At 38.6% G+C, this 13,461-nt stretch overlaps 2 protein-coding genes across 2 annotated transcripts; one reads left to right on the top strand and one right to left on the bottom strand.

Moving 5' to 3' along the window:
• Positions 1-5,792: 5,792 nt before the first annotated feature.
• Positions 5,793-8,073, bottom strand: LOC127784898 (L-type lectin-domain containing receptor kinase SIT2-like). The gene has a single exon (XM_052312311.1). It carries the CDS (start codon positions 7,995-7,997, stop codon positions 5,979-5,981), a length of 2,019 nt encoding a protein of 672 aa, XP_052168271.1. The 5' UTR covers positions 7,998-8,073; the 3' UTR covers positions 5,793-5,978.
• Positions 8,074-10,650: 2,577 nt separating this feature from the next.
• Positions 10,651-12,818, top strand: LOC127784951 (L-type lectin-domain containing receptor kinase SIT2-like). Its single transcript, XM_052312378.1, has one exon. It carries the CDS (start codon positions 10,704-10,706, stop codon positions 12,708-12,710), a length of 2,007 nt encoding a protein of 668 aa, XP_052168338.1. The 5' UTR covers positions 10,651-10,703; the 3' UTR covers positions 12,711-12,818.
• The last annotated feature ends 643 nt before the right edge of the window (positions 12,819-13,461 follow it).

Here is a 13,461-nt window from a genome sequence, read left to right as displayed (position 1 = left end):
TTGTTTGGTTTTCCTCAAGAATCGTCCCTAGTTTTCCATGGGCCGACAAACTGGACATATTCTACTTAAAAACCACTTAACCTGTGATGAAAGCTACTTCCTCCGTTTGAAAATATAAGGATTTATAGGATTTAAATTTCATACATAATTAGGAAGAAAGCCCGTGCTCATGAGCGGGAAATTTATATGTTGTTTAAGAAAAACTAAAGAAGTCATATCTCACCATATTCACTAAAAAACAATAGATTACCTAATAATCGTAAAAGAAATAAGTATTTATATTGTCCCGATTATATGTAAACTCGCCTATCAGCATGCTTCGTAAAATATATGAGTTAATATATTTTTTGTTTTGAAAATTTTTGTTTTGTTATACATCTGATTCACCTATGCTAGGCATGTTCAAGAGTAATATATGATGGAATAAACAATATTGTCAAAATTATTTGTACTAATTGTTAACACTGTTTAGATGAGAATGATGTCGACGATCTATATCGCGACTACGGTATTTGGAAGTATCAGGAATCGTTGATGCCAAGGTATACGCGAGATTGAGGTAAAAGAGACGGGAGACAGGGATTTTTATACAGGTTTGGACCCCTTAACTGACAGGTAATAACCCTACTCCTGTTGGCCGAAGCCAGTGCTACTCTCTTATATCGGTATCACTTGAGTACAATATTTGGTATGACCTAATCTAGTCGGCGTTGGCTTGGCGACACGGATCTCCAACATGTAGTTGACGGTTAGGGTAGTCCTCTTCTTCGAATATAAACTCAGCGAGATTGGAGGTAGCACTAGATATATTCCTTATGTTGGCATTTGTTGCTTTAGGTTGGGTATGTCTAGGTTTATGTTGTTGTCTATTGGCTTGTTGGCGTGTCCGATCCCCTCTACTTCTATGGGGTATTGTATTTATACCCACATATGTCTGCTTATCTAAGTAGAACTAGGGAGATAAATATGGATACAATCCAAGTAGTCCTTGTAGTTTCCAACTTGAACTCTGCTTCTTCTTCCTTATCAGGAACACCTTCCATATATGAGGTATAATTATGTATAAGACTTGGTATATGGTGGGCTCCACCGAGCCCAACCAAGATCATTGGGTATGCCTTATCCATAACATTGACAACATTGACAGTAGCCCCAACTTCAATGCAAATGAACTAATTGATGCTCTCGACCGAAGACCTTGAAACAATAGTAGTTGAACTCACCTAACCGTTCTCGGACGACCGAGAAGGTGTGGAGTATGCGACTAAGTTCCTTGTCCAGTCTTGATCAAGAATTTGGATTGAAATCAAAAGCTTCCATCACAGCGGGTATACAATCGCTTTATCCAGTAACACTTGTGGCACCCAACCAATCAGATCAGGAGCGACGGCTCGTCTTGAGAGGCTGCTGCTGCTCTCATCATTGTAGCGTTTGTGAGCTCGGTTGGTGCCTCGTGAAGACTAGAGCTAGCTGTTGCTTGCTTCTCTTTCTTCGTATTAGTGAATCGTGTCCCGTGGTCTCCTTCGCTATGCATGTCTTTGTCACGGCAGATCTATCGTATCCTTTTAGGGGTTCTATTGTTCTTGTTAGCTTGAGATTTATGAGTTTTTGGGTTCGGTTACCTGTGTATATGTCTGAAGTATGAATTGTCAGTCAATTCTTTTCGTAAGAGAAATATGTTCTTTTAGTTGTATTTGGAACAGTTTCAGAACCAGTGTGTGCTACTCATCAATGATCAGTTCATCACCAACTGACTGTCTCAAATCTGTTCCATCCATTAGCTACATGACAACTAGTTTTCTTCAATAAACTTGAATATAATCTCTGCCACAAAGAGACTCGACAGCAGTGGCACTGCAGCAGCCTCTCCGGATGCGCCGTTGCTCCGGATCGTCGTCTTCGCCAGTGTGCTGTCGATTGAGGTCGTCATCTCCACCGATGCATCGTAGTGGCCACCTCCCAATACGAGCGCTGCTTAATGCTAGATCTAGAATGGAATGAGTGATTATTTTTTTCTTTTTGGTAAAATGGAATGTGTGAGTGAAGAATAGAGTTGTGGAGATGTCTTTAATTTGTAAAATGTATGTGGAGGAGGTGGGCGGCTAATTGGAAAGTACCACGCTCGGAGTATTGGACGCAGGATGTTGATCCAATGGCTCGCGTGTGTGCATGAGTGCATCTAACTAGTTGTGTACTTGTGTGCATCGGATCACTGCTTGTTAACACAACTAGGAAGGTAGCCCGTGCCGCGGGCATGTATTTTAAGATGTGTTTGACATACTTATAGTTATAAGGATGGAATATTAACCATAGAACACCTGTCAAGCTGTCACGCTTACAAAAAATCTCCGTACAACTTTTTTTTGTCAACAGCCTATAATTTTTCTAACCTGTTAGTTAGCTTTATACCATATAATATTTGATTAATCCCAATAAGTAATTATCAATAATCTTTATCGTATAAAAGAAGAAGGAAACCTTAGTTTGTTTCTTAAAAAACTATATCTAACAAATTAAGTGTATTAAAAATAAGGTGTTTTTGTTTTTAAATTGAATGGTACTGGATATTTTTCTAACAAATCTTAGAAAACTTTTATCACTAACAAATGTGTTCTATTGTACCATCATGTTAGACCTCCTTTTATTTGGTTTATATTAATGCAATTTGTTGCATACTTACATATGAATCACTAAACACAGAGGAGATATACATATCCTAGACCTCGCTTCCCTACAATATGTGTGATCTATGGTGCAATTTTTTTTAAAAAAAAACTAATCAACATGAATCTTAAAATTGAAATCTAATAGTAAGAAATATAAGTTTTAAATGAACTATATACTGCTACTTTATTGTAACTTATATATGCAATAATTTTGGGACAAAATCATAATGCCATGGCGTAGGATAGAGAAAAATCCATTAACATCTAAGCACTTAAAAAATGATGCAATTGTTAAATATAATTTCGCGTGCATTTTTATTTTTGAAGTGTGGTGTATTATGAATGCACACTTGAATATCTATCCATGATATACCAAAAGTGCATTAAATAATATCTAAAGTTGATTAGATGGTAATATAATATAGTTTAGAGCACTTACACAAAATATTATTTATATTGCTCAGATTATTTGAGCATACTAATTTCAAGAAAATTATGAAGGCACCGGATTTTTATGCCGTGGTTTGGACTATCTATATATGAGTTAGTTTTTTTTATTATTTAGCTATGCATGTTTGCAAAACAACGCATGCAAGTGCAACATGTGTTGTTGAATTGTTTCATATTTTTTTAAATTGTAATTCGGTTGACATGTAAAAGACTAATGGCGTGTGTTCCTTTGATTTTTTTTATTCAATGGCTTGGACTATTTATATGTGAACTATGCCCAAATCTTATATTCTTATATATGAGTAGTATAATATAGGCACATGAAGCTTACATTACTGGTTTGACTCCGATAATTAGATTAGAAATCAGACGTATAACTTATAATTATAATTATTGATTGTTTCTTTAAGTTTGATAGCTTAAAAAAATAGTGAGAGGAGAGGAATGAAGAGCATAGGGTCAAGCCACAGCGGGAAAGGAAAGGTTGGGTAGTACTTTGCGTAGGTTGGGGGGCGAGGGATGGAGAAGACTCTTTTTCTAAATGATTTAGCTAATGATCAAATGTTTTTTTCTCAGATTTCTATATTTGTTTTCTAATTTTAAGGCATGGCATATCACAGGTTATGATTTTTTTTCTTAAGGCAAATTTAATGACTGAAAACAGTTTTAAGTGAAAACCGATGATAAGATATTTTGTGTTTTCCTTTTAATTTATATTTTTTTCTATTTTTTTGTGGTGACTTAATAGCGCTCTAAAATATGACACATAGTGACTCTGTATTTTTACTAATTTTTATTATGTAGAATAATTTATGATGACATAATACATATTGTCAATTTTTTGTTGTTTGGTTGTTGGTCCATGTTCAAATTATGTATTTCAAATTTTATATACCAAAATATGAGTAATAAAGATCATGATTTTCTTATTTAGTTATAAATAAAAATAAATAAAAGAACATTACAAACAAATTAAAAATCGGGTGTTATTTGGTTGTAAAAGAGATGTCTATTCAAATTATGTATTTAAATTTTTATATAGTAACATATGGTTAATATAGATCTTAATTTATTTATATATCTAGTGATAAAAACAACAGTTCAAATAAATTAAAAATTAGATATAACTATGATGATCTATCTATCTAACTGTTGATTATTGTTCTTTAAGTTATTAGTAAAAAATACATCGTTTAATAATTTATAAAATCATCAAATCATTAATCATCCATGTATATAATATACCACCTAAAGTCCACAGCCGTGCTTCACCCGTTTAGCCTCAAGCTAAGAAATTAAGTTAAAAACTACGATGTATAAGACAAACGGAAAGAGGCAAGGAGAGGATAGGTCCAACGGAGGGAGTAAACAGGCATGTGTGCGTACATACAGTACTATGAATAGGAGAAGATTTTTTTAATATGAAAAAATACCCATGCTTTGCAATGGGTGAAGGCTATCTTAATATTATTATTGTTATACGGTCTAGCTAAAGTGAAATTCACTGTAGGAATTTGCTTGAATATTGTTTTTACAATATCATAAGCTACAATTAGGAGTCCAATCGTCTTAAATTAGCATGCGAGTTTTTAAAAGAGATTTCCTATGCGGCGCATACTATATATATTTCCAAAAGCAAGCGAATTTAAAAACCTACTCAAATACAAATCTGTAATTCCAAAAACGAATAAACTTAAAAACCGACTCAAACACGGATGACGTACCAAAGTACTGGCAAAAACATCTTCAATTTTTATAATAGTAAAGATTTGGTCCACCAATTTAAGTTATCTATAATTATTAGTTGATCTAATGTACTCAAATAATGAAGCACCGAGCATTTATAGAATATCCATGTGTCAGATTAAGAACATGTTTATAAGATATTTAATTAACTTTAAGTATATAATAGAAATAAAGAAACGGAGGGAGAGCTGGCTAGACCTAGTAGATCAAAGTCTATTTGTGGGTTTTTTTTCATAAAAATAGTTTCAATTTTTGTTATCTGGGGGATAAAAAAAGCAAACGAAACGGAGGACAGAAAACGTACGTTGTATGTCGTACTTGCATATTCTACACAGAGACATGGATGGAGGGATGTTTTTTTAACGGACACCTAACCATCTAAAATAATGGGTCCACCGATTTATTTAAATAAAAATCAATGGTCAAATTCTCTATTTTATTACATTGCCATATGGCGGTATGAGAGTGTTCATAGGATGCTACGTGGCGATACGGGAGCGTTTATAGGAAGTTTAATGGACTTTTATATATTATATATAATAGATATTTTCCATGCACTGGCTCTTGTTAGTGTCACGTCCAAGTTTTTCAACTGGCTGGTTCATACTCTTTTGATCATGACATTACAAAAGTAGTCTAGTTTACCCGTTCATAGTTTCTCTTGGTAGATGTCATTAATTAATATACTTTGAAATTAAACGATATAACCTGATACCCTTCTTCTAATCTTCTTTCCATGAGAGCGAATTAGCTTGGATGTATACATGGATAAAGATGTCGGATTTCTATCTATTATTTTTTTAAAAGAAGAGCGAATCAGAGTATCTCAAGATTGTTAAAGAAATTCAAATCCAGCCATATCATCGGCTTGGCCAAAGCCACAACATCGATGAGCAGCAGACAAAGATCCATGCAATATATATTGTAGAATTAATAAGCTTATCACCCATATACAAGAAAAGGACAGCGTCTTAAGCTTTCTTTCAGTCCTTGATCGTGGTACCTCTTAATCCTAAAGGACCTTAAAAAGCTCCTAGAGTCTATCATATAAGCTTTGCACATACTACAATCTAGCTAATACGGTAATTTTGGAATTAGCATGCACCGTGATTATTGTCACCTTCCTCCAGAGAGAGCGGACATTAGTGAGCCGTGGCTGGCTGCTGATGAATGGTTTGTTACTGATGAAGGAAAAGACATGACGTATGAGTCAAACCCTTCGTTCTGCATCAACGTTAGCATCTCAAAGCTCAAATGAGGTGGCATATCCTCAGGTATTGGAACCTCTCCTTCAAGGTATTGCATGACTTGCTGCATTTTTGGTCTAGCATCTGCAAACGGGTGGGAGCACAGCAATCCCAGCTTTAGTGCCATGCTTGCCTCATCAACATCATAGTTACCTTGGAGCTTAGTGTCTACTGTATCAGTAAGTGATCCCTTCTGCCAATTCTCTAGCACCCAATCCACAAGCATGATTTGGTTACCGTTGACATCTTCCTTGATGGGCCTTTTCCCACATGTGACTTCAAGAACAAATATACCGAAGGAAAATACATCGGTGAGAGGGGTTGCCTTGCTGCTTGATGCCAATTCAGGAGCCATGTATCCTATGGTGCCAACCACACGGGTTGTTTGTGCATCGACACCATGATCGTACAACCTTGCAAGGCCAAAGTCACCAAGTCTCCCATTCATCTCGGCGTCAAGGAGCACATTGCTTGCCTTGATATCTCGATGAATGACAACTTTCTCCCACTCCTCATGAAGATAGACCAATCCAGATGTAATTCCTTTGATGATCAGGAACCTTTGAGCCCAAGTAAGGATCGGCTTGTCCTCTTGACCATACAAGTACTTGTCAAGGCTTCCTTTTGGCATGTAGTCATACACTAAAAATAATTCACCTTTTCGTCGACAATAACCAAGTAAATGCACAATGTTACGGTGTTGGAGGCGGCCTATGCTGACAACTTCTGCAACGAATTCCTTCATGCCCTGCTTTGAATCATGTGACACTCTTTTCACTGCTATATCTAGTTTTGACGCTGGAAGCACTCCTCTATATACTCTTCCGAATCCTCCAATGCCTAAAAGATTCTTGTCCTTGAATCCTTCCGTGGCATGAAACAAATCCCTAAAAGAGAATCTATGTGGCCCAAACTCAACTTCCCAATCTTCCCGTACCTCTGAATATCTTAGGTGCCTTCGTACAAGTAAAAGAATGATGGTGCCAACGGAAAGGATGGACACTGCTGTTGCTATTGGTAAAATGATTTCTAGGATCTTTGATCTAGCCTTGGGTCCAAAATGAGGCATCTTCGGCAGACTGGTGATATCAATACGTGGAGCAGCACTATTTAGACCAAAACTCCACCCGAGAATGTAATGCCGAGTGTTGTCCCTGCCTGCAGCAGATGAAAAGCCAACATATACCATCTCACTAAGTACAGATGAGAGGTTACGATTGGCTGATCCTAATGGCTTTAATGGTTTCGCCATACCCATGGGAGCCATGGTGACACTAATTTGTGCGATATCTCCATTGTAATCCACCCAAACTTGCATTGCTTCACTACTAGTTATGGTCAAATTACTGAAGGTACCATCTTTATCATCATAGAAACCAGCAGGGTATGAGTCCACAGAGATGAGACTATTGATGTCAAACCCAACGTGGTTGTTGTTGATATCTTGGAACTCAATATTTTTTATGCTGTCAAACTCGACTGCAAAGATTTGGTTTTTCATGTCGCCATTGTTCTCGCTGTTGAGGAGTCCCAGGAATTGTACTGGCAACGCGGATGAAAAATTCTTGCTTGGTGCTATGAAGAATGTAAAGCCTTGGCTAGGGTAGGTAGATTGGACACCAAATACAAAAGATGTGGAAAAGGATTGCACCAGGCCACTGGAGAAGTTGCGGAAGGGCAGCGGAGTTGGATAGAAAGCATGCCCATTGAGCCTGGTAGAGCCATTGGTTATGTCGAGGAGGCCGTTGGCAGTCACCATGGCTGCACCATCAAGGGTAATGTTATTGTGGGCGAAGCCAGAGTAGATGAATACGTATTCACCATATGCACAGCTCACTAGATCAAGGCCAAAGAACAGTATCTGTAGAAGTAATAAAGTGAGCTTCATGCCAGCCTTGACTATAAACCCAGGCCTTTGCCCACAATATTTGTAGAAGTAAAAAAGAGTGATCGAAAAGTGAGGAGGTGATCTTGGGCAGTTGCCTCCTTTTAAGCTTACACCGGAGTTTATAACATCCAGAGATAAGGCAATGTCTAGCAACTCCATGGCTTTTACTTTTCTCTTGTTTTGTTTTTCCCCGCTGCCGTATCTATTCAAGTATGTATCCAATTGTGGACAAGGTTAATTTGTAAGTTGACTACTTTACTTTGGTGAATACTATCAGTATTCCTGTTAAAAAAATACTATCAGTATTATCACCGATAGAAGTGATCTTAATTATTGATTTATAAGTTTAACTAACAATAGAGAAAAAAATATTCTACTACCTATAGTTGAGATGGTAGTATAAATAGATATGATCCATGTAATTAGAAAAGATGAGCGGTTATTAATTTCTACTAGTAGTAGACACCGTTGTTAAACATTTCTCTATAAGTTTGTACCGATCGATACCAATATATGTAATTATGTTTAATTTTTATTTGTGTAATAATAAATACAAGAAAAATATCCAAAATTTCCATGGACTAAGTAATATAATATAATTTATAAATTTCCCGAAGTGATTTCTAGCAGTTATTTTTTTAAGTTTGATTCAAACTTAAAAAGTCAAGCTAGAACATAAAGTTATAAATTGAGTAAAATACACTAGCGGTCCTTAAACTTGTCATGAGGTTTCACTTAGGTCCACGAATTTGCAAAGCGCGCATCGAGGTCTCTAAACTTGGTTTATTGTATCATCCCGATCCAAAGCGTCGTTTGACCGTAGTCTTGCGTACGTGGCACGCCACGTGGACGATAATATGGTGTTTTTTCCTTTGCCCTTTTCTTTTTCCTCCTATTCTTTTATCTTCTTCCTCCACTAAAGCCACCTCGAGCTCCCCCGCGTCGAACAGGCCGAAGAAGAGAGAAATGAAAGAGGAAGAAGGGAGAAAAAATAAATAATAATAATAATAATAATAATAATAATAATAATGTGCCATGTTGTCGTTTACATGTCATGCCACGTAGGCAAGACCACGGTTAAACGACGCTTTGGATCAGGATGATACAATAAATCAAGTTTAGGGACCTCGATGCACACTTTGCAAGTTCGTGGACGTAGATAAAACCTGCTTGTATATTTAAGGACCGCTAGTGCAATTTACTCTTATAAATTTTGAATCCATGTTTGATAATTAAATAGTTCAAATAATCTATAAATGTGATTATTTGTATTAAAAAGGTAAGCATGAACCACTACAAAGATAGCAAAGATAATATTTGTGTTTAATAATATTGACGCTGTTTTTGAAATGAACATCAAATGTTTCATATTGTTATAGCAAATAAAAAGTTATAACATTATAGTTTAGTTTGGAAGGCTATATATGATCTAGAAAAGGAAAAACAAAACCGCCACCAATATAACGCTGTAACATCTAGTCATTGTGACTTGTTGGAGTGCGAGGAAACAATTCTAGACTGCATTGCCATCAGGCAACAGGTAATCCAACTGTCCAGACATGGCATTTTCAGACTAGTACTTTTCTACATTGAACGGGACTAGTGCATTAGAAAATTTTACTAGCGACGAAGACATGATGTGGTTGATTTAAAGCCGCGTCCTAATATTCCATCTGGCATTTTTTTCTACCGCAACCCAAGTCATGTTGACTCAGCAGGATGCGAATCTAGCAATATACAAGTGAGAAACAGCTGAAGAGGAGACCAAACTACCAAAACGGACAAAGTAATTCTACAGATGGATAGAATCAAATTTATTTGATGGGTACTTCTTGCAATTTTTGACTATTTAGTTGTGGTGTTTAAAAATCAAATGTCATTAATTAATGACATGAAAGCTCAACATTGATTTGACACGATTTTGTTTGTCATCCTAATAATTTAATAATTCTTAATTCCTAAGTTGTAACCGATATAGTTTGTTACTATTTGGATAATTACATGATGGCAAAAAATGTTGTTTTACTTTCTCCAGTTCACTTGAGTTTGTTGGGGAACTATCTAATAGCGAGTTGATGTAGTATATACACACCAGTTATACTAGTATTTCATTATGCAAAAAATAAAATTCCATAAAAGAACATTTTTATGGAATTTTAATTTTTTTAATTCACCATAAAATTTTAAAAATTAAATTTAAGGACGAAATAATTTGGAAAATTTCAGACAACGCTGTGTGTACATAACTGTTCGTCCTTTTTACTTACAGTTGTCAATCACCTGTTGTACTTTACGAGATTTTTAGCACGGTATCATTCCAAAGTAAGATTAATATCATGTTCTTGAAAATAATTATTGAGTGATTTTACAATACTTGAGGACGTATCGAGCAAGATACCACAATTTTTAGGTAAATTTACACTAGAATATCTCTAAATTGTAATGCGAAGTAGAAAAAAAAAATCCCCTAACTGTTACTTTCAGAAAGGGAAGCTTGTGGAAAACCGGGGTAGCTAGACACCTGACTTGGGGTTTAGGGTATATAGTCCAGCGTGGTTGTGGTCTCAGGAGATCCACCGTGCAAAATATTTATAAGATGATTACCTAGCTACCGTGTAAGCACGATTAACCGTTGTTCAAACTACAAAATATACGCTACATATGCTCTTCCAACTTCCTTGAAGGCTGAAGTTCTATACCTGTGACATGGAGCACCCTCCCTTCTTTCTGCTCCTTGTGTCGCTTGGCTTCAACCTTATAGCCCTTTGTGCCGGTCAAAACCAATTCATCTACCATGGTTTCACCGGCAAAAACCTCACTATCGATGGCACCACCAAAATCACACCGGAAGGACTCCTTGAGCTGACTAGTGACAAGAATGATCTCAATGGCCATGCATTCTTCCCAACACCTATGCATTTCCGCAGTTCACCCAACAGCACCGTTCAGTCATTCTCGGTGAACTTCGTGTTCGCCATCCAGTCCTTCTACTCCGACAGAAGCTACGATGGCATGGCGTTCTTGATAGCCCCAAGCAACAATCTCTCGACTGCGTGGCCAGATGGGTACCTGGGTCTCTTTAACATCAGCAACAGAGGGAATTCAAGTAACCGCATCCTCGCAGTCGAGCTCGACACCTTTCAGAACAATGAGTTTGGGGATATCAGTAACAGCCATGTTGGCATTGATATCAATGACGTCCGCTCCGTGAATTCCTCCTTTGCTGGCTTCTATGATGACAAGAACGGGATTTTCACAAACTTGACTCTGTACAATGGTCGGGCTATGCAAGTTTGGATGGAATACAGCGAAGAGGCCACGCAGATCACCGTGACCATGGCTCCCATTGATACACCAAAGCCGAAGAGGCCACTGCTCTATGCCACCTATGATCTCTCGACTGTGCTCACAGACCCTGTGTACATAGGTTTTTCAGCTGCAACTGGCGTAATTAGCACACGACATATCGTGCTTGGCTGGAGCTTTGGCATGGGTGTTCCAGCTCCGGACATTGATATCACCAAACTACCAAAGCTACCTCGTGTTGGAACCAAGCCTCGTTCCAATGTCTTGGAAATCGTCCTCCCAATAGCCAGTGCCATGTTCATCATCATTGTCGGCACCATGGTCATTTTGATTGTGCGGAGGAAGCTACTGTATGCTGAGCTACGAGAAGATTGGGAGATTGATTTTGGGCCTCAGCGGTTTTCATACAAGGACCTGTTCCATGCCACTCAAGGATTTAAGAACAAAAACATGATTGGAGTAGGTGGATTTGGGAAAGTCTATAAAGGAGTCCTTGCGACATCCAAATTGGAGATTGCCGTGAAGAAGATCTCCCATGAGTCGAGACAAGGAATGAAGGAGTTTATAACAGAGATTGTTAGCATTGGTCGTCTTCGACATCGCAACCTTGTGCCACTACTTGGCTACTGTCGACGGAAGAGTGAACTACTTTTGGTCTATAACTACATGCCAAAAGGTAGTCTTGATAAGTATCTACATGATGTAGACAATAGGGCTATACTTAATTGGGCTCAAAGATTTCAGATAATTAAAGATGTTGCATGTGGATTGTTCTATTTGCACGAGAGATGGGAGAAAGTTGTTATACATCGAGACATAAAGGCAAGCAATATACTCCTTGATGCTGAAATGAATGGGAGATTAGGCGACTTTGGGCTTGCACGACTATATGATCATGGTACTGACCCACAGACTACACATGTGGTTGGCACCATGGGCTACCTAGCACCTGAGATGGTACAGACAGGTAAGGCATCCCCTCTCACAGATGTGTTTGCTTTTGGCGCATTCCTTCTTGAGACCACTTGTGGACAAAGGCCAGTGAAACAAGACTCTCAAGGCAACCAACTTATGCTGGTTGATTGGGTTCTTGAGCATTGGCATGATGGATCTCTCACTGAGGCAGTGGACATGAGACTCCAAGGTGATTATAACATTGACGAGGCATGCCTAGTCCTAAAATTAGCTCTTGTGTGTTTGCATCCATTTCCTGCTTCAAGGCCAAATATGCGGCAGGTAATGCAATACCTCGACAAGGACTTGCCACAGCCAGAGTTAGCACCAACACGTCTAGGTTTCAGCAAGCTACCTTTGATGCAAAACAAAGGATTTAACCCATCAGCCATGTCATATCCGGAGTTGAGGACGAGCATCGGCACATTCTCTGGCCTCTCAGGTGGACGATGATGCTCACGGTGTTCGACATATCTAATTTTAATTTGAAAGATTTGAAAAAATATTATTACTTACGAATGCTTGCTGGGCACTTCAAACAAGTATAATGTGTTACATACGAAGGGGTTGATGTAATTGGTCAGTGTATTCACAGGAAGTAATTTTATTATATATAGAAATTTGTATAATTAAAATCTAGATCAACTGTGTGTGTGTAGCGCCCAAGGTGCTATCAACCAGGAATCCTAATTAGCATGCGTGTATCAGGAAGAGAAGTGGCGTGCGGTTTCTAACCATGTGGCGATACGCTTGGGTTAGGGTTAGAGTTTTGTTGTGGGTGGGGTGGAGTGGGGTGGGGTGGGGGAGGATGGCACTGGGGAGGGAAAGTTGGGGGGGGTCGGGGGGGGGGGGGGTCGGGTTTGGAGGAATGGCCTAGGAGGCAGTGGGTGGTGGACAAGGACGGCAGCGAGGCTGTGGCATTGCCGCCGAAGTCACGGGGTCGGCAGCGAGATGTGGGCCGGTGATGGTGGTGGAGGAAAAACGAGGCGAAGAGGAGTGGGAGGGGGCTAGCTGTGCGAGGCCGTGTCAGCTGGGGTGGCAGCATGATAGGGTGGGGGTGGCGATGGAGAAAGAACTTACCTGTTACTAGAGGGTGGAGGAAGGGACTCGTCAGTGAACTAGCGCTAGCACTGTCGTCCACTCCGCTTGCATCGCCGTCGATGGAGTGAGGAGGAGGGGCTCATTGGAGGGAGAAGCAGGCTTA

This window comes from Oryza glaberrima, chromosome 9, assembly GCF_000147395.1.
Source record: "Oryza glaberrima chromosome 9, OglaRS2, whole genome shotgun sequence".
In the NCBI taxonomy this organism is placed as follows: domain Eukaryota; kingdom Viridiplantae; phylum Streptophyta; class Magnoliopsida; order Poales; family Poaceae; genus Oryza; species Oryza glaberrima.
This window is presented reverse-complemented; position numbering and strand designations above follow the sequence as displayed.